The following is a 24,796-nucleotide window of genomic DNA, read 5'->3' as shown; positions in this document are numbered from 1 at the left end:
CGGGCACCTTGACTTTGGGGGTCTCTCCTGGCAGCTTCCATCCCCTCCAAAAGGGAGGAAAGTTGCTCAGTTTTGTATCCATGTGGGACAGGATTGGCCAAAGGTGGTTTGAGTGGAGTGGGAAATTTGCCTAGGGAATGGTGGCTTTCCTGGTGGGAATCACACACCCACTGTGTCCAGAGTCTCCCATGCCATGCCTAGGATATGGCTGAGCCAGATCAGGGGCTCTGAATGCCACCCTGAAAGGCAGCTGAGGAGCAGAGAACACAAGAGCAGTGGGGACCAGCAGCACTGCAGGCCTTGGGCAAGGTGCATCCTGGTGCTGGATGCCCAACCTCAGTGCCCAGGGCCAAGGTGTTGGCTAGAGGACTGCATGTGACAGAATGGGTCCATTCTGTGCCATCCTGGGGCCGTCTGTGCCAGGGCACATCCAGCACCTTGCACCTTGGTGAGGAGGCAAGACCTGCAGGCTGGTGAGAGGGCACTCGTGCATGCTCACACGGGCACACCCACGTGGGCACACCCACACGTGAACACACCACTGCTGGGAGTCTTTTATTGAACATCAGGCAGAGGGAGACACCTTCCTCCCCCTGGGATCAGTTTCCCCTTCCTCACCCCTCCTCACCCTGATGTCCAGCTGATCAGGGTCCCATGGATGGTCCCCTCCCCTCAGGCCCAGCCATCTCCCAGCATCTTCCCAGCTTCTGTCTCCCCCAGCAGCTCCAGACAGCTGCTGCTGGCACCTGCTGAGCGTGTTTGTGTTGAGGGCTGCACCATGGCCTTGGGCTGGGACCAGCAGCAGGGTGAGCTGGGGCTACCCCAAGCCCCCCAGGGAGCTGTGCTCAGCAGAGGTCCTTACAGATGGAAGAAGGGTCTGGTGTCCATCAGGAGCTGACCTCAGAGGCAGAGAGGGCAGATCTGAAGGGGCAGAAGAGCCATGTGGGAGGTGAGGAAGGAGAGGACTCTCAGATCAGCATCACCCTCGATGCTTCAGCCTCAGGAGGAGAAACACCTCGGCAGGTTCCCGTCTCCCAGCAGAGAGGCCAGGAGGAGGGGAACCCCACGCAGCACAGGCCCTGCCCTCCCCCCTCCTCTGGGCGGCTCAGGTACAGCCGCAGGCATCCACGATCATGTCGGGGATGTCAGTCTTGACGATGTTGCTGTCCCGGTCATAGTAGAGCAGCGAGAGCGGACGGCGCTGGGTGGGCACGCAGCAGGAGTCCGCAGCCGCCTCCGCGTTGGTGGCTTTGATGAGGTTGAGGACGGCGGTGTGGAAGGAGGCGGCGAGACCGGGGGCGGCAGCCATGTGCCGGGGGCAGAGCCCCGCGCAGTAGTTCATGTGGTAGCCCTCGGGATGGATGATCCAATCCTCCCAGCCGATCTCCTTGAAGTCCACGAAGAATTCCCTGCGGCAGCACATGCGGGAGTCCCCGCTGCAGTCGATGCCGCGCCGCTGGACGTGGTGCTGTGCCCTTGCCCGCGCCCGGGCTGCCACAAAGGGCCAGCGAGAGTCACTGTGGTCAGCCAGGAGGGGAGATCCCCGGGCCTCCGGCACCTCCAGCTCCACGGTGAGCCTCTGGCTGCCTTGGCCGAAGAGCTGCTGGACAGCAGCACCCACGTCCAGCGTGGTCCAGCCGCTCCTCGGCACCTGCAGCCGAGTCTCGCTGGTCACCGTCGTGTGCAGCCCCGTCGGGTCTGGCTGCAGGAGCCTGACGGTGACAGGATGAGTCCCAAGACCGGGGACTGTCCAGAAGAGGTAGAGGGTGGCCTGGAGGATCTCGATGCTCCCGGACAGGTCCCGGGTGAAGAGGAAATGAAGGAGGACACTGCGGGAGGTGGAGGACCCTGAGCACAGAACCGAAAGCAGAGTCAGGAGGTGAAGCGAGGAGGAGGTGTGTGTGAGGGGTCCCTCAGCCGGGGGCTACTGAGCCAGAGCAAAGGGAGGATGCAGCCAAAGCAGGGAGCAGGGCACAGCACATAGAGGGGCCCCACTGCTGCTCCTCCTTCTCGGGCTGCTGCACAGCTCACTGAAAGGAGGCTGGAGCCAGGTGGGGCTTGGTCTCTTCTGCCAAGGAACAAGGGACAGGACAAAAGGAAATGGGCTCTCAGCCCTCACCACCCTCCCGCAAGCAGAGCCTTTCTTCCCACCGCTCGTAACAGTCCCCCACCTCCATGCCCGCGGGGCGTGGGGGTCTGTACCTACCTGACTCAGCAAAGCTCAGGATCTCGTATTCCTGTAGGCTCACCCCAGGACGCAGGCGTGGGGTGTTGCCATCCCGGGGTATCCCCGAGGGCTCGGCCGCGTCCGTGTGCTGCGCACGCAGCCTGTGCAGAGCGGTCAGCAGAGCTCCCCTGGGCACAGGCTGGGTGATGTTTGGCCTGTCGGGCAAGCGGAGCTTGGAGAGGATGCTCTGCTTGGCCAGCGCCTTCAGCACGTCCTGCTGCGTGCTGGGTGCCAGCGCTGCCAGCCCACAGGCTGGGCACCGCATTCCCTTGGGAGCTGTCATCCTCAAAAGGCTCAGGAGCAGGAAAGCCACCTTGGCGCTCATCTCTGGCGCCAGGAGGTGACAGCTTGAGGAAGGGTACGGACAGAGTTCCTCCGACTGCCCGATGAGCCTGAATGGGGCCGGGAGAGCCGAGGGCGGCAGCAGGTGGGGCAGAGGCAGGCTCGGCGGCGGCGGGGAGCGGAGAAGGGCTCGTTCCCCTGACGTGACCGCAAATATTGGCTGATCCCGGGCGAGATAAAGGGCCCTGGGAATCCGCAGCAGCCTCTCCCGGCACGGGGCAGCCGCTGCGCCGCTCGTCCCCGGTTAAGGTGGAGCCGGGCGGGGGCACTTCGGTCTGGGCGGGGACCCGGAGCTGTCGGGGCAAGGAATCCCACCCCGGGTCCACTCCGGTGCCGACCCCAGGATGGGGGTGCCCAGGCAGATGGCAGGGAGTTGGGCGGCAGGTGCCCATGGCGCAATGTGGGGGTTCCCCATGGGGCGAGGTGGGACCACTGGGAGAGGAGGACCCCCGGGGACAAGGAGACCCTCTGGAGACGAAAGGCTCCAGGGAGAGGGGGATGCCCGGGAGAGAGGGGACCATCGGGAGAGGAGGAACCCTCGGCAGAAGGGAGACTCGGCCGGGAGATGGAGACCCTCGGGGCAGAGCAGAAGGAACGCCGGGGAGGAGGGAGACCACCGGGACAAGGGGAGGACCCCCCAGGGCAGTCCGCTAGGGACGGGGCCACAGTAGTGAGTGGACAGAGACTGGCACTGGTGTAGGCTGCATGTTAGGAGGAAGCTCTGCACTGAGAGAGTGATTGGCACTGGAATGGGCTGCCCAGGGAGGTGGTGCAGTGCCCATGGCTGGAGGTGTTGAAGCCAAGCCTGGCTGGGGCACTCAGTGCCATGGTCTGGTTGATCGGATCGGGCTGGGTGCTAGATTGGGCTGGGTGAGCTCAGAGCTCTCTTCCAACCTGCCTGATCCTACCATTCTATGACCCCTCCCCTAAGGGCAGTGCCTCAGCTGGCTCCACACCCCAGAGCTCCATCTGGGCCCCCCAGTTTAGGAGGGACATTGAGATGCTTGAGCGTGTCCAGAGAAGGGCAAAGAGGCTGGGGAGAGGCCTTGAGCACAGCCCTACGAGGAGAGGCTGAGGGAGCTGGGATTGGTTAGCCTGGAGAAGAGGAGGCTCAGGGGAGACCTCATTGCTGTCTACAACTACCTGAGGGGAGGTTGTGGCCAGGAGGAGGTTGCTCTCTTCTCTCAGGTGGCCAGCACCAGAACAAGAGGACACAGCCTCAGGCTGTGCCAGGGGAGATTTAGGCTGGAGGTGAGGAGAAAGTTCTTCACTGAGAGAGTCATTGGACACTGGAATGGGCTGCCCGGGGAGGTGGTGGAGTCGCCGTCCCTGGAGCTGTTCAAGGCAAGGTTGGATGTGGCACTTGGTGCCATGGTCTGGCCTTGAGCTCTGTGCTAAAGGGTTGGACTTGATGAGCTGTGAGGTCTCTTCCAACCTCGGTCATACTGTGAGACTGTGATTCTGTGGTGCTGTGATGCTGTGATACTGTGATGCTGTGATTCTGTGATGCTGTGATACTGTGATGCTGTGATTCTGTGATCCTGTGATGCTGTGATCCTGTGATTCTGTGATGCTGTGATGCTGTGATCCTGTGATTCTGTGATTCTGTGATCCTGTGATCCTGTGATCCTGTGATCCTGTGATCCTGTGATGCTGTGATACTGTGATCCTGTGATCCTGTGATGCTGTGATACTGTGATGCTGTGATGCTGTGATGCTGTGATCCTGTGGCACTGTGATCCTGTGATCCTGTGTTCCTGTGCTACTGTGACGCTGCGAGGCTGTGATCTCCCTCTGCGGCCTCCGCGCCGTTAGGGGGCGCTGTCGACACCCGCCGCGGGGGGGGGGTTCCTGCGCCGCGTCCTGGCGGTTGCCACGGCAACGCGGCGGGCGCGCGGCGATGACGCGACACGCAGGGGCGTGACGCACGCGCGCGGGGGGGCCGCCGCCGCCTGCCTCCTTTTTTTTTTCCCCCTCTCTCTTTTTTTTTCCCCTCCCCCTCCCCCCCCCCCCCCCCTCCTCTCTGTTTCTTTTCCCTTTCCTCCCCGTTCCGGCCGCCCCCTTCTCCCCGTCCTGTCCCCCTGCACCCTCCCGCCGTCTCCGCCGCCCCGCCCGGGTGGCCCGCGCTGGCCCAAGCCCGGCCCGGGGTGGTGGCGGCGGCGGCGGCGCCGCGGCGCAGGGCCCGACCCGGCCCGGCCCGGTAAGTGCTTGCTGCCGGGGGGGGGGGGGGGTAGGGTGGGCGCGGTGAGGGGGGGCGGGGGGGGGGGGGCCGCACAGAGCGCGGGGGAGCCGAGCGGGGAGGGCTGGGCCTGGGGTTCGGCGCCGTCAGGGCAGTCGGCGGTGCCCCCGAGCCGAGAGGCGACAGGCGGCACCCGGGGCACCGGCGTGCGGTGTCCTCCTCGCGTCCCCGCTCTTTCCCTGGCTTTGGAGTGTGCGTGGGGCTCCCGGGTGGGCAGGGAGCCCCCGGGGGCCGAGTTTGACCGCCCCTCGGGGCCGGGGGCCGGCGAGGTCTCCGCCATCTCCTCAGCCGTGTCGGTGCGTGGGGGAGCTGGCAGCAGGTCGCTCGCCTCGGCGAGTTCACGGAGCACATGGGCGCTGCGGCTGCCCCGGGTACGTTGGCATCCCGCTGTGATCCCGCTGTGATCCCGGTGTCATCCCGGTGTGATCCCGGTGTCATCCCGCTGTGATCCCGCTGTGATCCCGGTGTGATCCCGCTGTGATCCCGGTGTCATCCCGCTGTGATCCCGCTGTGATCCCGGTGTCATCCCGGTGTGATCCCGGTGTGATCCCGGTGAGCCTGTGCCTCGCTCGCCGCTCTCTGCGGGCGCTGCGGCGCTGGCAGGAGGCTGAGGAGGAAGAGGAGCAACAGGTGGGGGAGCAGCCCCCGGCCTGCGGTGCAGTGCCCGGGCAGTGCGGGGAGAGCTTTCTGGTGCCCTCCCAGACGACGTCTTTTGCTTTGAAACGCTTCCCTGGGAGCGTCGCTGGCTTGCGGGGCGCTGCTGTGTGGAGATGCTGTGGAGCTGGAGGTCTCCCTGGCTTGGCTGGAGCGCAGGAGAGGTGTTCCGAGGGCCACTGGCAGGGCAGATGGAGGGGTTGGTTTGGTGCTCGCTGTTCCCTGCCTCGTCGTACAGGGATGTTTGGGGTACATGTGGATGTTGGAGCTGCCTGAGTGTGGCAAGAGCTGCTTCTGACCCCTGCCAGGGCACTGTTCTGGCAGTGTGGTTCACAGGTCCCTTGGGATGGCTTCGAGTCTTGCTTTGGCCTGCTTGGAGTGGTCTGATAGAGGCTCCTGGTACGGTGAGCATGCAGCTGGTGGGACCTGACCTCTGCCAACTCACTCTCTGAATCTTCAGTCCCTTTAGGATTCCATCTACATTATCTCTCCTTGGCAGCAACCTCTGCTGCCTTCCATTGTTCCTTCTGCCCTTTTCTTTTTGTTTTGTGCTGAGCAAGAAGGCAGAGCCCAGGCCTGGGCTGCTCCACTGGCCTCTGGTGTTCAAAACGACTTGGTGATCCTTTTGTCTTTCGGAGCCCTCCTGGAGGAGGGCGTTTGCCTCTTGGAAGGGCACCACAGATGTAGATTAGGGCTGTGCCAGCGGGCAAGGCTTTAGGCAGCTCATAACCACCTCTCTGAGGGCGATTTGCAGCCCCTGAGGGCGATTTGCAGCCCCTGAAAGCGATTTGCAGCCCCTGAAGGCGATTTGCAGCCCCTGAGGGTTTCCTGCTGTCTCTTTTCTTAGCAGTTAACTCAGCAACTGTTCTTTGGTCTCTTTGTTAAGCCACTGAGAACCCGAACTTGGTGGTGAGGTCTTTGCCTCTCTTCTTCCCCGTGTCCTGCTTCACCCTCGGGGCTGGCTGTGTCTGGCAGGGCAGCGACTGCCTGCAGGCAGCTCCTCTGGCCTGGCCTGCAGATGTGGTGGGCAGAAGGTGGTTAGGTCCCTTCTAGACCCTGCCTCGAATTCTGGGTTGGAAATGGCTTTCCAGATTGGTATCTCAGCTGGACTGTGCCGTGGGTGACCACCTCAGCTCCTCACCTTCCAGGTCTGGGGTCTGGCTGTGCTGGTGTCACACCGTGGGGATGATGCCCCCAGAGCAGCTGTGAGGTTTCACAGGGAGGTGAATTGATTCCTCTTCCCAGGAGCTGATTTATCAACTTGGCCTCTGCTCAGTGCATTTGTTGCTCCAGGGTGTCTCAGCATGGAGCTGTCTGGGCTGGAGGAGCTCATCCAGCCCAACCCTTCTCTTAACTGCCGAAGCTGGTGCTGAACCATGGCCCTCAGCACCACATCTCTGCAGCTTTCATTCGTGGATTCACAGGATGGGTTGGGTTGGAAATGACCTTGAAGATCTTCCATTTCCAGCCTGCCTGGCATTGGCAGGACACCCTCCAGGCTGCCCAAGCCTTTGAAACCACTCAGAGGTGATGATTCAATCAAATGGGCAGCCTGGGCCACTGAGGAATTTGCTTCTGATGCCCAACCCTGGAGCAACTCGAGGCCATTTCCTCTTGCCCTGTCCCTTGGCAGAACAAACCCCAAGCCCCACCTGGTTTCCTGTCCTTGTTACTTGTTGAGAATCTTGTCCCTTGATCCCTTCTCCATCTCCTTGGAGCTGGCTCTCCGTGGGTACTTCAGACGTTCCCCTGTGCTGCCTGTGCCCCGAGTCCTCCCCTCGCAGCGCAGATGCACTCAGCTCCCCTTTTAGCACCCATGCCATTTGTGCTGCTAAATTTAAACCCCTGCCAGTGCTGCTATCTCTAACCCCCACTCCGGAGTGCAAGGGGGAGAAATCCTCCAGTTCAGAAAATAATCATCGTTAGAAAAAAGCCTTCCTGTAGGACTTGTGCAGAGGCAGGGCCATGGGGATGAGCAGAGGGCTGGAGCAGCTCTGCTGTGAGCACAGCCTGAAAGAGTTGGGGCTGTGCAGGCTGGAGCAGAGGAGGCTCCCAGGTGACCTTCTTGTGGCCTGCCAGGAGCTGAAGGGGACTACAAAAAAGCTGGGCAGAGACTTTTGAGGCTGTGAGGGAGTGGCAGGAGTGGGGGGGATGGAGCAGAGCTGGAGGTGGGGAGAGTGAGGCTGGAGGTGAGGAGGAAGTTCTGCACCATGAGAGTGGTGAGAGCCTGGCAGGGTTTGCCCAGGGAGGGGGTTGAGGCCCCATGGCTGGAGGTGTTTAAGGCCAGGCTGGGTGAGGCTGTGTGCAGCCTGCTCTAGGGTAGGGTGTCCCTGGGCATGGCAGGGGTTGGCACTGCCTGATCCTTGTGGTCCCCTTCCAACTCTGACTGATTCTGTGATTCTGTGACTGGCTCTGGTCTGAGCTCTCTGTAGGGTTTGAATTCTCAGAGACTCCTGGGCTGGGAGGACATTTCCAAGGATCATCTCATCCAACCCTCTCATTGCAGCCTGCAAGGACATCCCCAACTGGAGCAGGCTGCTCAGAGCCCCAAACAGCCTGACCTGGGATGCTAACAGGGATGGGGCAGCTCCCACCTCCGTGGGCAGCCTCCAGGACAGGAAAAAATGTTCCTTCCTCATGTCCACCCTGGCCCTCCCCTGGCACAGCTCCAGGCTGCTTCCTCTCATTCTACCACCTGATCCTAGGCAGCAGAGCCCAACCCCACCTGGCTCCAGCCTCCTCTCAGGCAGTTGCAGAGAGCCAGGAGGTCCCCCCTCAGCTTCCTCTCCTTCAGCCTCACCACTCCCAGCTCAGAATCACAGAATCAGTCAGGGTTGGAAGGCACCACAAGGATCATCCAGTGCCAACCCCCCTGCCATGAGCAGGGACACCCTACCCTAGAACAGGCTGCCCAGAGCCTCATCCAACCTGGCCTTAAACACCTGCAGGGATGGGCACGGGCAGGGACACCCTACCCTAGAGCAGGCTGCACAGAGCCTCACCCAGCCTGGCCTTAAACACCTCCAGCCATGGGGCCTCAACCCCCTCCCTGGGCACCCCCTGCCAGCCTCTCACCACTCTCCTGCTCAACAACTTCCTCCTCCCCTCCAGCCTCACCCTCCCCACCTCCAGCTTTGCTCCATCCCCCCCAGTCCTCTCACTCCCTGATAGCCTAAAAAGTCCTTCCCCAGCTCCCTCAGCTGCTCCTCCCCAGCCTTGTTCTCAGGACCCTTGCCCAGCTTCCTTGCCCTTCTCTGGCCCTGCTCCAGCCCCTTCGTGGAGCGAGGGGCCCACAGCTGACCCCGGGGTTCCAGATGTGACCTCCCCGGTGCCCAGCTGGGTCCTTTGGTCCCTGCGAGCCCCCAGCCCTGCTGGCAGCAGTGGTTTCCGCGGCGGCGTGGGCAGGGCTGTGGGCAGGGCTGTGCCCGCTGCTGCCGGCGCTGGGATTCCCCTGCCTGGCGCATGCCTGGCTCCTGCCTGGCTCCGTCCCCAGCCCAGGGTCCTCCTGCGCGGGGAGCACAGGCAGGCTCTGGGTGCTGCAGGCTGAGTCACTGCTGCCTCCCGCGGAACTGTGCTGCCGCTTGAGTGTGGGCAGCTGCAGCCTCCTCGGAGCAGCCTTCCCGAGAGCTCTGCTGGGGTTTTTAACGAAGCTTTCCCCTTTTCCCTCTGGCTTTGGCATCCTTTCTTTGGGAATCTGGCTCCTCCTCAGCTCAGCCTAGGCACAGGAACCTCTTGCGTCACAGAAGGGCTTGGCCGTGTCTCCGGAGCTGGCCTCTTTTGGAGGCTTTGGGCATGCTGGTGGTGGGATCCTTGCCCTGCCTGCTGCCCTGTGGGCAGGGCAAAGCCAGCAGGCACCAGCCAGAGCTGGGGGACAGCCACACTGCAGCCTCGCCGAGACACTTCTGTCGCAACAGGAGGAGAAACTTCCCTGCTGCAGGCCAGGAGCAGGCTGCCCAGAGAGGTTGTGGAGTCATCTCTGGAAGGCTCCCAACCCAGCCTGGCCATTGTGACCCCGGGCAAGCAGCTGTGGCTACCCTGCTGGTGCAGGGGGCTTGGGCTGGGTAAGCCCCAGAGGACCCTTCCAGCCCCCACCGTGCTGGGGTCCGCTGGGAGCAGAACCTAGAGCTGAGTTGCTGCAGGTTCCTGGAGCTGCTCAGCCTGGTGCCACACATGCTGTGCTCCATGCCACCTCTCCCTGTGCTCCATGCCACCGCTCCATGCCACCTCTCCCTGTGCTCCTTGCCACCTCTCCCTGTGCTCCATGCCACCTCTCCCTGTGCTCCTTGCCACCTCTCCCTGTGCTCCTTGCCACCTCTCCCTGTGCTCCATGCCACCTCTCCCTGTGCTCCATGCCACCTCTCCCTGTGCTCCATGCCACCTCTCCCTGTGCTCCATGCCACCTCTCCCTGTGCTCCATGCCACCTCTCCCAGCTCCTCTCCCACCCCTCCCCTCCCCTGGCGCCGCTCCTGTGCTATTTTTAAGCGCTCTGGATTGCGGCACTGCTGCTCCTGAATTATTTATCAGTCTCTGGAGCTGAATGGAGCCTGCTTAGGGTTCCCCTCCTGCTCCTCACTGCCCACGTGTCTGCCCAAGCCATTGACAGATTGGGTTCATGTCAAGTGCTGGTGCCCTTTCCTTGGAGAGCAGCTTCAGGAAAGCTGTGGACAGACTCTGGCAAGGGCTGGGAGTGCCAGGAGAGGGGAAATGGCTTTGAGCTGGGAGAGGGCAGATTGGGAGTGGAGAGGAGGGAGAAATTCTTGGCAGTGAGGGTGGGGAGACACTGGCACAGGTTCCCTAGGGAGGCCGTGGGTGCACTTCCCTGGAGGTGTTCAAGGCCAGGTTGGATGAGGCCTTGAGCAACCTGGGCTGGTGGGAGGTGTCCCTGTCGTTGGCAGAGGGTTGGCACTGGATGGTCCCAACCCGTTGGTGGGGGAGGATCGTTCGGCTCCGTGTGTCTGATGGGGCACAGGGTGGGGTGGTTGCTATGCCAGCACATCCTCAGCTCAGCCACGTTTCAGTGGAAGGCCCCTTTGGAAAAAAAAAACTCCAAAAGGAAGCCCAAATCCTTGTTCCCTGCCTGGTGCCAGCCTGGCACAGAGACACCTCCACACGTGAGCACACAGGCACGTGCCAAGGAGGTGCCAGCAGCAGGGGCTGTGGGCATGGCTGAGGCTGGCTCAGAGCTCCTCGGTCAGCAAGCAGTGCCACCCCACCACTGCCTCCCCCCACCCCAGTTTGGTGTCACAGGTCTTGACTTTATTTCCTCTCCCTGCCCCTTCCTTCTGCTGGGGCTGCCATGGAGAGGTCTTCTGAGCTGGGCAGGTTAAAGCCTTGTCTCAGGGTCACAGAAGGGTAGGGGCTGGAAGGGACCTCTGGAGGTCATCCAAGCCCAAGCTCTGTGCCAGGGCAGGGGCACACAGAGAGGGTCACACAGGAACACATCCCAGAGGTGGAGGCTCCACAACCCCTCTGGGCAGCCTGCTCCAGGGATTCCAGCACCCTTCAATTCCAGAAGCTCCTTCTCACATTTGGTAGACCTTCTGATGCTCCACTTCGTGCCCATTGCCCCTTGTCCTGGCACTGGGCACCACTGACACCAGCCTGGCCCCATCCTCCTCCCCCCACCCTTGAAGTGTTGCTCAGCAGTGATGAGTCCCCCTCAGGCTGCTCTTCTGCAGCCTAAGCAGCCCCAAGCTCTCAGCCCTTCCTCACCAGAGATGTTCCTGTGCCCTCAGCACCTTTGCAGCCCTTTGCTGTGCCCTCTCCTCTGGTCCCTGTCTGCCCTGAGTGGAGGTGGCTCTGGTCCCAGTGCTCTGTGTCTGTGCTGGGCACAAGCTGGCAGCACAGACAGGACCTGAGTTCTGCATTTCCTCTGCCCTGCTTCCACTGACCTACTTCTGTGTGCAGCTCTCCAGCCCTCAGTGAATGGAGAGGGAGAGGCTGCAGCCTCCTCTCCAGGGCTTTGTCCTGCCTGCTGCTGGCTGGGGCTGACTCACTCTTTCTCCTCCTCCTCCTCCTCCAGCCCAGGATTTGCTGTGTCCCTACCTAAGGAGAAGGCTGCAGCTTAGGAAATCCTCTGGCACACAAGGTGGTGCCTGCAGGCCTGAGCAGCCTGGGCCAGTGGGAGGTGTCCCTGCTGCTGGAAGGTCCTTTCAGCCCTTTCTGTCGGTCTGTGGAAGTGAGGAGCTGCCAGCTCACAGTGGGCTTGGAGAGCTGCAGCTGAGGCTTGGATTTCTCCCTGGGAACCTGTCCCTGCTGTGCCATCTGCCAGGAGTCTGCCAGAGACCAGGGTGGAGGCTCAGCTTCTGGAGCTGCTTTGCTTCTGCTTCCATGTCACAGCTAAGAGCTGCCAGTGGGGGTCCACCAGAGGGTCCCAAGCTCTGAGCATCTTCATAGGTTCCTGGAAGGGGTTGAGTTGGAAGGGACCTTCAGGATCCCCCAGCTTCAAACCACTGCCAGGGGCAGGGACACCTCTGCCAGCCCAGGTTGCTCAAGGCCTCATCCAGCCTGGCCTTGGACACTTCCAGGGAGGGGGCAGCCACAGCCTCCCTGGGTGGCTTTGAAGGCAGGGAGGCCTGGTGGAAGGGAGGAACAGCTCCCACGGGCCCTTCCCCTGTTAGTGCTGAGGAGCAGAGGTGCCAGCAGCTGTCCTTAGTGATGCCAAGCTGAGGTGCAGCAGAGGCTGTCAGCAGGAGGGAGTTCTCTGGCAGTCTCTCCCTGGGTCTGTGCAGGTTTGGAGGCTCTGTGTGGAGCAGAGCTCCTTGGCACTGGCAGGCTGTGCTGGACCTGAGTTCCTCTGTCCCACTGCTGCTTCATCTGCAAAGTAGCTGCTGCTGGAGTTTGCTCCAGGGATCAGAAGTGCAGGTTTGGAGCTCCTGGGGCCTGCTGAGGTGACAGGAATAAGCAACCCCAGAGCAGATGATCTGAAGAGAGAGGAAAGGCCTGAGCTGAACTAACCTCATCCCAGCCAGGAGCTGGCAGCTCGGCTGGGTTCAGCTGCCACAGGGAGTCACTCTGAGCATGCTTTCAGTGCCAGGGGACAGAGGTGTCCAGGCTGGATTCCTGCTGAGCAATCCATGGAGCTGCTGCAGGCACTTTGCTGCCTCTCAGGGCTTACTGTGCAGCAGAGGGACCCAGAGCAGAGCCTGAGAGCTCAGCTGAAGGCCTGGTCCTGGAGAGGGCACAGCACAGGTGCTGAGGGCACTGGGACACCTCTGCTGAGGGAAGGCTCAGAGCTTGGGGGCTGCTTAGGCTGCAGGAGAGCAGCCTGAGGGGGACTCATCACTGCTGAGGTGAGGTTCAAGGATTGGGGGCAGCAGGATGGGGCCAGGCTCATGTCAGTGGTGCCCAGTGCCAGGACAAGGGGCAGTGGGCACCAATTGGAGCATCAAGGTGAGGAGGAATTGAAGGGTGCTGGAGCAAGCTGCCCAGAGGGATTGTGAAGTCTTCATCCCTAGAATCATTCCAAACCCACCTGTATGTGTTCCTGAGTGACCCTCTCTGGGTGCCCCTATCCTGGCAGGGGGGGTTGGACTGGGTGCTGAGCACTGATCAAATCCCTTCTGGGGCTGCTCTTCTCCAGGCTCTTTGCTCCTCACAGAGGCCTCTCAGCATCTTCCCAGCCTCCACTGGACCCTCTGCAGTAGTTCCTTGCCTCTCTGGTCAGCCCAGAGCTGGCCCCAGTCCTCCAGCTGTGGCCTCAGCTGGGCAGAGGGGAGGAGGAGACCCGACCCTGCCCTGCCCTGCCCTGCTGGCGACATCGTTCAGTCACAGCTCTGAAACGGAGCTGGGAGCAGGCAGGGTGGGAGCAGGGCAAAGCCAGGCTGCCTGCAACCTGCCAGGGCGTGTGCTGGGTGTCCTGCAGGCCCCGGGGGGGCTCTGGGGTGCTCTGGGGAACTGCTGCTTGCTGTGGTGCCTCTGCTGTCCTCCTCCCCTTCCATCCGAGCTGCTGCCTGGCAGGGGATGGCTGCTGTGTCTTTAAAGCCTTCCCAGGGCTGTGCGGAGGCAGCTCCATTGAAGTATTTGAATGAGAGCAGGGGGGGGCTGTGCATGTGGCTATTGGCAGAGCTCTCTGTGACATCCCTGCGAGCAGCTGGGCTCTGCTTTGCTTCAGAGCTGCTTGTCAGAGCTGCTCAAGCTTGCTCTGGCTGTGGCAGCAGCAAAGATCCCTGCCCTGGGTCTGGGGTGAGAGCTGGCAGGGGGCTCCTGAGGAGCGGTGATGCCTTGGCAGCAGTTCCCTTGACCTGGTGGTGGCAATGAAGGCTCCACCGGCAGCAGCAAGCAGATGACCTGAGAGTGCCAAAGCACCACGGTGAGTTGATTGTTTTTTTGTTTGGAATCAGGCTTCAGATGGTTAGGGCTGGAGAAGGACCTGCCCAGAGACTTTGCTTTTCCTCTCCCTGTCCCCACCTCGCTGCAGAAGCAGACCAGGGCCAAATGCAAGGCAGTGTGTCAGGGATGGGGACCTGGCATCACTCACCTGGGTGGGAGGTTGGGCAGATGATCTTGCAGGTCTCCTCCAGCCAAAGCTGTTCTGTGCTTCCTGAAGTGGTTGTTGCTGGCTGGAGTTAAGATGGTGCTGAGCTGAAGCTGCAGCTCTGCAGCTCCGTTCCTGAGAGCACTCAGCTGAGCTCTCTCCTTGCTCTTGAGGTGGTGTGGGGAGGCTCCTCGGGAGCTGGGGGAATCCCTGCTCCTCAGCTCTGCCATCACTGAGGAGTTCCCCGGGACAGCCTCCTGGGCTCTCCTCCTGCCTCTCAGCCTGGTGTTTGTGCAGCTGGCTCCTGGCCCTTGGCTGTGCAGAGCCCAACCCCTGCTCTGTGCTGGGTGAGACCTTGAGGGACTTTGCTTGCTTGAGGCTGGGCAGGTTGGGAGATGCTTCCTGGGCTGCCAGCCAGGTGGTGCTGGGGCTGAGTTGTGCAGTTTGGTGTCCTGCAGGTCTCTCTCACAGAGTTACCAACCCCATTTAAAATGCTTTGGGCCCTCCGAATGAATTAGGTCTGGATTTTAGTGGAGTTAGGAGTTGGGACTGCCTCTGCCTCCTCTTCCTCACACCTTCATCATCCAGTCTTGCATCAAACCCTGATGCAGGAGGTGCTGCTTCCTTCACTGGAGCCTCAGTGCTGGGAGCTGCTCTTCTTGGGCTGGAGCTGTTAACCACTTGCCAGGCTGCAGGGTCTGTGCCCAGCTACCTTGGGGCTCGTTTGCTTCCATGGCTTTAAAATGCATTTTGGAACTGGGAGCATCAGCTGTGGCCTGAGGAGCTGCAGAGAGATCCTCCAGGTCTCTGAGAGCTGCTGCAGTGCTGGGGGAGCACCTCGGCAGCAAGGGAAAGAGGGCAGGGAATTCCCTGCCTGCCCTTTAGGCTCCCCCTGCACTGTCGAATCCAACTTCTGCAGCTGGCAGCCAGGAGAGCAAATTCATTTCTTTTGATTCTCACTCCCCCCCCCACCCCCACCCCCAACTCTTGAAGCAAATCAATTCCTGAATCCCCCTCTGGAAAACAGCTTCAGCCTCTTGGATTTATTGGGTACCCCTCGGCTGGGCTGTGGTGAGGGACTCAGTGGCCTCTGCCAGCAGTGACAGGCAGGGCCAGCAGCCTGGCAATCAGGGATGCAGGCAGGGCCAGCAGCCTGGCAAGCAGGGATGCAGGGATGCAGGCAGGGCCAGCAGCCTGGCGAGCAGGGATGCAGGGATGCAGGCAGGGCCAGCAGCCTGGCAAGGAGGGATGCAGGGATGCAGGGATGCAGGCAGGGTCAGCAGCCTGGCAAGGAGGGATGCAGGCAGGGTCAGCAGCCTGGCAAGCAGGGATACAGGGGTGCAGGCAGGGCCAGCAGCCTGGCAAGCAGGGATGCAGGCAGGGCCAGCAGCCTGGCGAGCAGGGATGTAGGCAAGGTCAGCAGCCTGGCAAGGAGGGATGCAGGGATGCAGGCAGGGTCAGCAGCCTGGCAAGCAGGGATACAGGGGTGCAGGCAGGGTCAGCAGCCTGGCAAGCAGGGATACAGGGGTGCAGGCAGGGTCAGCAGCCTGGCAAGGAGGGATGCAGGCAGGGTCAGCAGCCTGGCGAGCAGGGATGCAGGCAGGGCCAGCAGCCTGGCAAGCAGGGATGCAGGCAGGGCCAGCAGCCTGGCGAGCAGGGATGCAGGCAGGGTCAGCAGCCTGGCGAGCAGGGATACAGGGGTGCAGGCAGGGTCAGCAGCCTGGCAAGGAGGGATGCAGGGGTGCAGGCAGGCTCAGGGCACTCCGTGCCAAGGGTTTGCTGTGGGTCCGGGGTGGCAGCCCCCAGCACTGAGCTGCGCTGGGGAACTCCTTCGACTCCCGTCGCCTGCTTTGCGTTTCCGCCTCTGAGGCAGGCAGGGCACAGGAGGGTGCCAGGAGAGGGTCATGTCCTGAGCCTGCTTGCCGTGGAGTGCCCACACCCTGCCTGCTGCGGAAGGGACCCTCGGAAGGCACTGCCGGAGCCGTCCCGGGGCCAGGGAAGGGTTAAGAGCTGCTCCTGCTCGCCGCGGTCCTAGTGCCGCCTGCCCCTGCCGAGGGAGGCGCCGCTGCCTCCCCAGCTCTTCAGGAAACCCCCGTGGTGGACAGCCCTCGGTAATTGTTGCTGGGAAACTGCTTTGACGTCACAGGAGCAGTTCCCTGCTCTTCAGACGGTACAGGAATAGCTCGGGAATAGCTCAGGAATGGCTCGTGATGGGGAGAGCAGAAGCAGGGTGAGGTGGGGAAGCAGCTCTGCCGAGGAGCTCCTCAGCTTTGTCTCTTTCTCCACCTCTCTGCCTAAAGGACTTCTGGCAGGGGCTTGGAGTGATAGGACAAGGGGAGTGGGTTGAAGCTGGAGCTTGAGGCTGGAGATGAGGAAGAAATTCCTGAGACCCTGGCACAGGTTGCCCAGAGAGGCTGTGGCTGCCTCCTGCCAAAACTGACCCCAGGATTCCAGGTGTGACCTTGCCAGTGCCCAGTCCAGCTGGGGGGTGGTTTAACTGGTGGTGTTCTACCTTCCCTGGAATTCTGTGGAGGGACATATTGGAAACCTCTTCATGCTCTAAGAATTGGGAATTCTTTGAGAGGGTCCTGCTGGAGCCCTCCTGGTGCTCTGCAGAGTTAACTTGAAGGCCTTCCCACCCCACTTGCACTTGCTGGCTCCTCCTGCACAGGTCATTTCCCCCTTCCCACCTGAAGTCAAACCCTTCCATATGCATCACAGCTTCACCTCTTTGATGTCATCTGGGGGTGGAGATGAAGATTTAAGCAGTGACTAAGCACTGGGAGCCTGGGCACTGTGCAGGCCTCCTGTTGGGTGGGATTTTTTGGCTTGGATTTGTAGGAACTGTAGGGAAGTGAGGAATTGGATCCCTTTCTTCCACTGATCTGGACAAAAAAAGCCATGGAGATAATTCAGGAGAAGTTCTTTGCTGGCTTAGTTGCAGCTTGAGTGTTCCTGAGGTTCCCTGCTGGTTCCAGGTGCTGGTTCTAGGTGAAGCTGGTAGCTCTGGAGCTGGTTTCTCTAACAGGGTGGAAAGGAACTGCTCCAAGGGCTCTGGAGCTGTGCATGTCCCAGCTGAGGCTGCAGACTTCCTGTGGTGTTCCCAGATTGGAAGGAACCCTCAAAGATCTTGTCCAAGCCCCTTGCAGGCAGCAGGGACACCTCCAGCTGGATCAGGCTGCCCAGGGCTGAGCTTGAACGTGTCCAGCAGCGAGACTTGCACCACATCCCTGGGCAGCCTCTTCCAGGGCTTCACCACCCTCATGAAGAACTTCCCCTGGGAATGCTGGTGCAGAGCAGACTGAAACCTAAACAGGGACACCTCAAGAGCTCTGTGGCCTGTGTTGGTCACAGTAGCAGAGCCTCTGGTGACAGGAGGTGAACTTGAACCCATGGAAGATCTTCCCAGCTGCTGTGCTCTGCCCCAAAAGGAGCTTCGGAAGCCTCTGAGATTCCCTCAGTGCTTGTCAGCAGAGCCCAGAGCCTGCAGCAGCCTCTCTGCACCTCACCACCTCCACTTTATCCTGTGAAAACCTTTTCCTGGAGCTGGGGAAGGGGAGTGGGAATGGAAATCACCCCCAGACTCCTCCGGTGGCTCCTGGTGCCAGGGAGGTTGCCATGGTGCTGGGGCTCCCATTGGCTCTCCCGGAAGCCAATCAGCAGCTCGCTCAGGAGAGCATCGCAGCAGCTCGGCACTGCTGGGGGATGCTGGGGCCAGAGCCTGGCCCAGAGGGGTGAGCTGAACCCCTCAGGTGCTGCACAAAGGCCACTGCCTGCCCACCCCTGCCCCTGCTCCTCCAGCCTGCCCTCCTGGGTTTCCTTATCAGTTACCCCAGGAAAGCTTCCTCCTCATCCTCCTCTCCTCCCAGCACTCAGCATGCTGCAGTAGCCTGGTTGGGCCATGGAGTGGATCAGGAACCTGGAGCTGCAGGACCTCCCCTGTGGGGACAGGCTGAGAGAGTTAGGGTCCCTCAGCTGCTCCTCCCCAGCCCTGTTCTGCAGACCCTTCCTCAGCTCTGCTGTCCATCTCTGGCCCTCTTCTAGCCCCTCAATGTCCTTCTTGGAGTGAGTGGCCTAAAGCTGACTCCACAATTCCAGCTGTGGCCTGCCCAGTGCCCAGAGCTGAGGTAAAAATCACCTCCCTGGTCCCGGTGGCCACAGCATTGCTGTGACCCAACCCCCTCACACCTCTGCACAGATGCTGCATCTCTGTGACCTCCCTGGCAAGCCACAGCTCAGTCCTGTCGCCCCCCTGAACTTCCACCCCCTCTGCACGCCGCTGTCTGTCACCGCTCCTGGCTGCCACCCCCTCGCTGCCTCCCCCGCCTGTCCTGGCTGCAGAGCTGATTCATCCCAGCCAGCAGCTCCAGCAGCACAAATCTTGGGTGGCTTTTATGTGCAGGGAGAGATCCTGGAGGAAGCTGCTGGGCACAGTAACGCTGTCGGGTGAGGGCAGCCTCCCGGTGGTGGTGTCCATTCAGTGGCTCTGAGTCATCTCATGTGGGAGAGGAGAGGGAGAGCTGCTGCTGCTCCTCTGGCTGTGTGCAGTGTGAGGAGCAAAATCCCCTGCCCCTTCTCCTGGCTGGCTCAGCTGCCTGCTCTGGGGAGAAAGCCCTGGGCCAGGGCAGCTGCTGCAGAGAGAAGGAGCTGCACAGAGCCTGCTCCTCGCTTCCAGTGCAGAGGAAGTGGCAGCAGGTCAGGGCAGGTTCCTCCTGCTTCTCTTCCCCAAAGCTGCTGCAGATCCTCCTGGCCTGCACACGAGGCTGGAGCAGTTCCCTGCAGCACAGAACATTTTGAGGAGCAGGGAGGCAGAGTTCACCTCCTGCCTCAGGCAGACTCCCACTAAGGAGGCTGTGAGCAAATCCAGAGCCCTGGTGATGGCCATGGAGCTCCTGCATGGTGCCCTTGAGGCAGCTGCTGCTCTGTCTGTCACTGGAGTGTTTGGTCAGCAGTCTTCTGAAGCCCCCAGATGAGTCCTGAGGATGTTGGAACCTTCATGTGCCAGTTTGTGCTCCAGGTGGGAGCTCTCCCCTGACTCCTGCCCTTGCTCTCACCCCTGGCAGGTGCCCGCTGCGCCGTGGTGAGTCTCTGAAGATGTCCAACAGCAGCACCACGCAGGAGGCTCTGGAGATAATGAAGGAGTCTGAGAAGAAGGTGGTGGAGGAGCCTGTGAACAAACCCAAACACGTCTGCAGGTCACCGAGCAAGGAGGAGGTGGAGAAGGATGGGGGGGAGGAGGTCAGCGTGCGCCAGGAATCCCAGGTGAGGGTGCAGATGAGCTCAGAGCCTCTCCACCAGCTCCTGGGGACTCTCCTGCTCTCTGGCAAACACAAACCAGTTGCTCTCCCTTCTGAAGGGGACCCAAGACTCTGCTGTCACCCCCCAAGGGGCACCAAGCTGTGGTGCTTGCAGTCTGTCCTTGGAACTCCACCCGAGTTCAGCCCATGGGAAGGCTCCAAAGCAGTCTGGGCCCAGATGGGCCTGGCAGGACAGAGGTCCCAAGGCCTTCCTCTTGGCAGCTCTTCCCTCCCAGTCAGCTGGAGCTTTTCTCCAGGGCCTCCTGCACTCTGCACCCCCACACTCAGCTCCTTCCCTTCTCTCTCTCTCCTCCACAGAGGCGAACCTCAAGTCATGGCCACGCCAGGAAGAGAGCCAAGGTAGGAGCTCTGCTGATGTCTCTTCCTCTTCCACTTGAGCTGAGTTGTGATCCCAGCCTTAGGGTGCTCTGTGCACCTCAGGCCTTCCTCCATCTGAGCTCCTGGGCTCTCCTGTGCCTGACTGGCTCAGTTCTGTCCTGTTGGTCACCCACGTGAGGCAACCTCCCACAGAGCCCTGGCAGGGCACACTTTGTCTGAAGCATTTCTTCTGAGCCCTGCAACATAACCCAAAGTGCCCAAAGTCATCAGGCCACAAAGCCATGGAGTCCTTGTGGCTGGAAAAGGCCTGGCTGAAGGGAAGAAAAGCAATCATCTGCTGTGGGACTCCAAGCTTCTATCTGCTCCTGTTTGCTGCAAGAAGCTGTTTTGAGGCCCTTAATTAGCAGAGCCTGCAGATTGATGTTGCAGCAGCAGCAGGTGCTGAGCTGAGGGGCCTTGAATCTAACTCTCTTTTCCTTCTCCAGTCTAATTCGAAGCTCAAACTGGTCAGGAGTTTGGCTGTGTGTGAAGAGTCCTCGAGCCCCTTTGTAGATGGGCTGCTGGAGTCCCAGGTGAGCCTAGAACGAGGCAAGCTGAGCTTGGCAACCCTTCCAGGGGACAAAGTGTTCCTCATGTCCAACCCTGAACCTCCCCTAGGCCAACACGAGGCCATCTCCTCTCCTTCCATCACTTGATCCTAAGGAGCAGAGCCCAACCCCTACCTGGCTCCAGCCAGGGACTTGCAGACAGTCAGAAGGTCTCCTCCCAACCTCCTCTTTGCTTTGTTTGCTTCCAGGACATCATTCAGCTGCATGTCAGCTGCCCCTCTGACAAGGAGGAGGAAAAGCCCACAAAGGATGGGGCTGAAAAAGAAGAAAAAGAGAAGAATAAAGAAAAGGCCCCCAGGAAAATGCTGTCTCGAGGTGAGAAGCTCACTTGAACAGGGCAGGTCCTGGCCTGGCCACACTGAGGGTCCTGCTGGCCAGGAGCAGAGCTGCTCTCTGCTGCTGGCTGTGCTACAGGACCAGCTCACCTCTGGAACAGCCTTTTTGGAGCAAAGCATGGGGAGGGAGGGACACATTTCTCTGTCTCCAAACAGCCTTGCAGGCTCTCTGCAAGGGTTAGAGGCAGCAGGTGGCTTTGTCACGGTGCAGAGACACTGCCAAGGAGAGCCACAGTGTGGACCTCTGCTTCCAGCTGGGTTTGACTTACTGACCACTGCCATGGGTGCAGGGAGCTCAGTGCCAGCTGTGTGCTCCTGAGGGTATCATGCCTGAGGATGATGGGGGTGAGCTCAGGAATGTTTATGTGCAGGGTGAGTGCCAGGAGGCTGGAGCCAGCCTCTTCTCAGTAGTGCCCAGCTACAGGCCAAGGGGCACTGGGTGGCACTTGAGGCCTAGGAGGTTCCATGTGAACCTGAGGAAGATTTTTTTCCCTGTGAGGGTGACAGAGCACTGGAACAGGCTGCCCAGGGAGGTTGTGGAGTCTTCTCCTCTGGAGATGTTCAAGAACCATCTGGATGTGTTCCTGTGTGTCTGCTCTGGGTGATCCTGCTCTGGCAGGGCAGCTGGGCCAGATGAGCTTTCCAGGTCCCTTCCAGCCCCTCACATTCTGTGATTCTATGATCCAGACCCTGTGCTGGGAACTGGGCTTGAGCCCAGCTGAGCTGAACCCAGACTGTGCAGCTTGGCCAAGCTGGGCTCAGAACTGGGCTCTTCTTCCTCCTTTCTGAATCCTTGGTGCTGAGAGTGAAGCTGAATTCCCTCTGCCAGCAGCCATGTGGGGACATCATCCTCTTGCAGAGAGGAGTCCCAGAGCTCTGCCCTTCAGCCTGTGCTGTTGTGGTGCTTTGCTGACTGCTGCTGTTGTTTCAGATTCCAGCCAGGAGTACACAGACTCCACCGGGATAGACCTGCACGAGTTCCTAGTGAGCACCCTGAAAAAAAACCCTCGGTAGGTGCCCTGGTGGTGAGAGCCTCCTGCAGGAGGGCAGAGCTGTGCTGGGCTCTGCAGGCCCTGGCTCAGGGAGGTGCTGCTGCTGCTGCTGCTGGGGAGGAAGTGACACTGCAGAAGGCACCTGGAAGTGTGATTCCCTTTCTGGAGCCCAGAGAATGTTGCTGAAGCTGGGACAGTACCAAAACAGCACAACTGGCAGGCAGCAGAGCGTGGAGCTGTGCTGGAGAGAAGGGTTGGTGTTGAGTACAGGCAGGGAGGAGTCCTCATGGCTTCAAACCCTGCTCCCTGATGCCTGTCAGACACCAGCACTGCAGGGGCTGCTGCTGTGTCACTCAGAAATGTCACCAGGCTGGCAGGGGAAGAGCAGAGCTGGAAGCTGGCAGGGGAGCTTCCAGCAGAGCAGGGATTCAGTGGTACCAAAGCCAAGAGCTGTCAGCAAAACAGCTTCAGACTGAACAACCAAAGAATGCTCTTGGGGATGGGCTGGGAGGTTGGACTGGAGGATCTTGGAAGTCTCTTCCAGCCTAGTTGAGTCTCTGGAGCAACTCGAATGTGGCATCTGGAGTGGGTCCTGTGTGTGCAGCCTGCCTAAGAGAGCTGCTTGCTGCAGGTGTTTGGGTCCTCTCTGGGGCAGGGAGGGGGGTGCCAAGCAGAGAATGTTGCTTCCTTGTCCCTAAAGGTGACCTCTTCCATTCTCATTCCTTGGCAGGGACAGAATGATGCTGCTGAAGTTAGAACAGGAGATCCTGGAGTTCATTAGTGACAACAAGTAAGTGGGCATGGGGTGGGCAAACCGTCTGAGGTTGGCCTCAGAGCTGGCACCAAAGCCTGGGCCGTGGGCACCAGGTGTGTGCCCAGCAGCAGAGGTCGATGATGTGGAGGTTAAGAGCACCCAGGGGAAGGTGTGTGTGGGGGGGGAGGTCTCTGGGACACTGTTCCAAGGCCTTCAAAGCTTTCTCCCCTCAGCAACCAGTTCAAGAAGTTCCCTCAGATGACCTCATACCACAGGATGCTGCTGCACCGCGTGGCTGCCTACTTTGGCATGGACCACAACGTGGACCAGACGGGCAAGGCTGTCATCATCAACAAGACCAGCAACACCCGCATGTAGGGAGGGCAGCTGGGCACTGCCACCCCCCTTCCCCCCTCCCCTCCCCCAGCCGCAGCCCTGGCCTGACCCAGAGCAGGGTGAACTCCACACTTGTGCTTCACCTCCACAAGCAGGGCAGGGCCCTTTCCCCCCTCTCTTCCCCCCTCTCTTCCCCCCCTCTCTTCCCCCCCTCTCTTCCCCCCCTCTCTTCCCCCCCTCTCTTCCCCCCCTCTCTTCCCCCCCTCTCTTCCCCCCCTCTCTTCCCCCCCTCTCTTCCCCCCCTCTCTTCCCCCCCTCTCTTCCCCCCCTCTCTTCCCCCCCTCTCTTCCCCCCCTCTCTTCCCCCCCTCTCTTCCCCCCCTCTCTTCCCCCCCTCTCTTCCCCCCCTCTCTTCCCCCCCTCTCTTCCCCCCCTCTCTTCCCCCCCTCTCTTCCCCCCCTCTCTTCCCCCCCTCTCGCCCCCCCCTCTCGCCCCCTCCCTGCCTAGCTCTGATTCCACAAAGGCAGCTCTGGGCCTGGTCTTGCCTCTAACCAGGCCTGGTTCTCCCTGCAGCCCTGAGCAGAGGTTCTCTGAGCACATCAAGGATGAGAAGAGCTCAGACTTCCCCCAGAGGTTCATCCTCAAGCGAGATGATGCCAGCATGGACCGAGATGACAACCAGGTAAGGGGTGCCAGGGGGGCCCTGCCTGCTTTCTGGGGGTCAAATGCAGCTTCTGCAGGCTGAGGACCAAACCTCCCTTTCGAGCCTCCTTTTTGCTGGGTTTCCTGCAGTGAAGCTCCCACCCCAAGCAGCAGCACCCAGACAGATCCTGAAAATGGGAAAACTCCCATGGGAATGCAGGAGGGGTTTGTCTGGGTTCTGGGGAAGGGTGTGGGTGCTGTTCTGCACCCTGAGTGTCACCTGGTAGCTGGGCCAGGCTTTGAGGGGAAGCCTTTGCTAAGATCTCCTTGGGGGAGTGCCCCGGAGCTGAACGTTGCCAACACCTCAAGTCCCTGCTGGGACCTGCAGCATCAGGCTGAGAAGTTGTCAGGACCTGGCAGTGCTGCTGGAAGGGTTGTGGATGCCCCTTCCTGGAGATGTTCAAGGCTGGGTTGAACTGAAGTCCCTTCCAACCCAACCCATTCCATGGATCTCTGCAGATGCTGATCCCTAGATTTCGGTGCGCAGCAGCTGGGTTCCGAGGCAGAGGCTGTGCCCAGAGCCCACAGCCAGACTGCTACCTAAGAATGCCAGCAGCTGACTGCTGCCCCTGCTCCTGCTGGCGACTGCTGACCCCTGAGCTGTGTTTGTCCCTTCAGATCAGACTCCCCTTGCAGGATGGGAGAAGGAGCAAATCCATCGAGGAGCGGGAGGAGGAGTACCAGCGGGTCCGGGAGCGCATCTTCGCGCGGGAGGTGAGCCTGGGACCCCCCAGCCCCCCCAGGAGCTGCCCTGGGCTAGGAGCTGCCCTTGGCTGCTTGGAGAGGTCAGAGCTTGTCACTGCCTTTGCTGCAAACTCCCTGCTCTTCTTGGTACCTGCTGCTGAGTTCCAGCTCCCAGCAAAGGGGTTGGTCAGTACCTGAAGGGGAGACCTTCTGCTGGCCTTCAGTACCTGAAGGGGCCTGTGAGGAAGCCAGGAAGGGGCTTTTGGCAAGGGCTTGGAGGGAGAATGGCTTTGGGCTGGAGGAGGGGAGGTCTCCAAGGTCCTTCCAACCCATTCCATGATTCTGTGAGACACTGAGCTAGGGCAGCCACACCTCCACCCCCCCCCAGCTCCTTCCCCAGAGTGCCCTGTTTGGGGGGCAAAGATGTGTGGGGGGCAGACAGGAGCTGCTTCTGCTTCTTGTTGCCCAGCAAGATGCTGAAGCTCTTCAGGGGTGATGAGCAGATGGCTGGAGGAAGCCAAAAGGAGCAGTGGCTGCCTGCTTAGCCTCTCTCCAGTGCTGCAGCCTTGCCCTCCTGACTTGGCAGTGCTGGCCTTGGGCTCTGCCTTTACAGCATGAGCCTGGGCACGTTTTTTTGTCCAGATCAGTTATGGCTTCCTGGAGATCTCTGTTCACTCTGTGGAGCTCCTCCAGGCTGGAGCTGTGGTCCCTGCTCACGTCTGGCTCAGAGGCTGCTGTGCTCTGCTGGCTCTAGTGCTGTCTGCCAGCTGGAGGCAGCTCTCCTTGCTGTGCCAAGTGGCAAATGATGGAG

At 60.7% G+C, this 24,796-nt stretch overlaps 2 protein-coding genes across 6 annotated transcripts in view; one reads left to right on the top strand and one right to left on the bottom strand.

Moving 5' to 3' along the window:
- Nucleotides 1-644: 644 nt before the first annotated feature.
- On the bottom strand, nt 645-5,088 carry LOC135174310 (inhibin beta C chain-like). Its single transcript, XM_064141562.1, has 4 exons — nt 4,845-5,088; nt 4,657-4,780; nt 2,172-2,619; nt 645-1,924 (listed from the first exon to the last, which is right to left on the bottom strand). The coding sequence occupies exons 1-4, from the start codon at nt 5,086-5,088 to the stop codon at nt 1,106-1,108; spliced, it is 1,635 nt and encodes a 544-aa protein (XP_063997632.1). The 3' UTR covers nt 645-1,105.
- R3HDM2 (R3H domain containing 2) overlaps nt 4,585-24,796 on the top strand; it is a 32,345-nt gene continuing 12,133 nt past the window's right edge. For 2 of the 5 annotated variants that reach the window (XM_064141517.1, XM_064141514.1), the window contains exons 1-10: nt 13,581-13,774; nt 19,003-19,201; nt 19,555-19,596; nt 20,061-20,147; nt 20,372-20,498; nt 21,450-21,528; nt 22,241-22,300; nt 22,498-22,638; nt 23,173-23,281; nt 23,920-24,015. In XM_064141517.1, the coding sequence (XP_063997587.1) occupies nt 19,034-19,201; nt 19,555-19,596; nt 20,061-20,147; nt 20,372-20,498; nt 21,450-21,528; nt 22,241-22,300; nt 22,498-22,638; nt 23,173-23,281; nt 23,920-24,015 (909 nt within the window). In that variant the 5' untranslated portion in view covers nt 13,581-13,774; nt 19,003-19,033. Of the gene's footprint in view, nt 4,770-13,566; nt 13,775-19,002; nt 19,202-19,554; nt 19,597-20,060; nt 20,148-20,371; nt 20,499-21,449; nt 21,529-22,240; nt 22,301-22,497; nt 22,639-23,172; nt 23,282-23,919; nt 24,016-24,796 lie in introns of those variants that run through there. The other 3 variants (XM_064141515.1, XM_064141518.1, XM_064141516.1) reach the window with 3 other exon arrangements.

Source organism: Pogoniulus pusillus, unplaced genomic scaffold (genome assembly GCF_015220805.1).
Source record: "Pogoniulus pusillus isolate bPogPus1 unplaced genomic scaffold, bPogPus1.pri scaffold_58_arrow_ctg1, whole genome shotgun sequence".
Classification (NCBI taxonomy): Eukaryota; Metazoa; Chordata; class Aves; order Piciformes; family Lybiidae; genus Pogoniulus; species Pogoniulus pusillus.
Note: the sequence above shows the minus strand (reverse complement) of the source record. Positions and strands in the feature narration are given on the sequence as shown.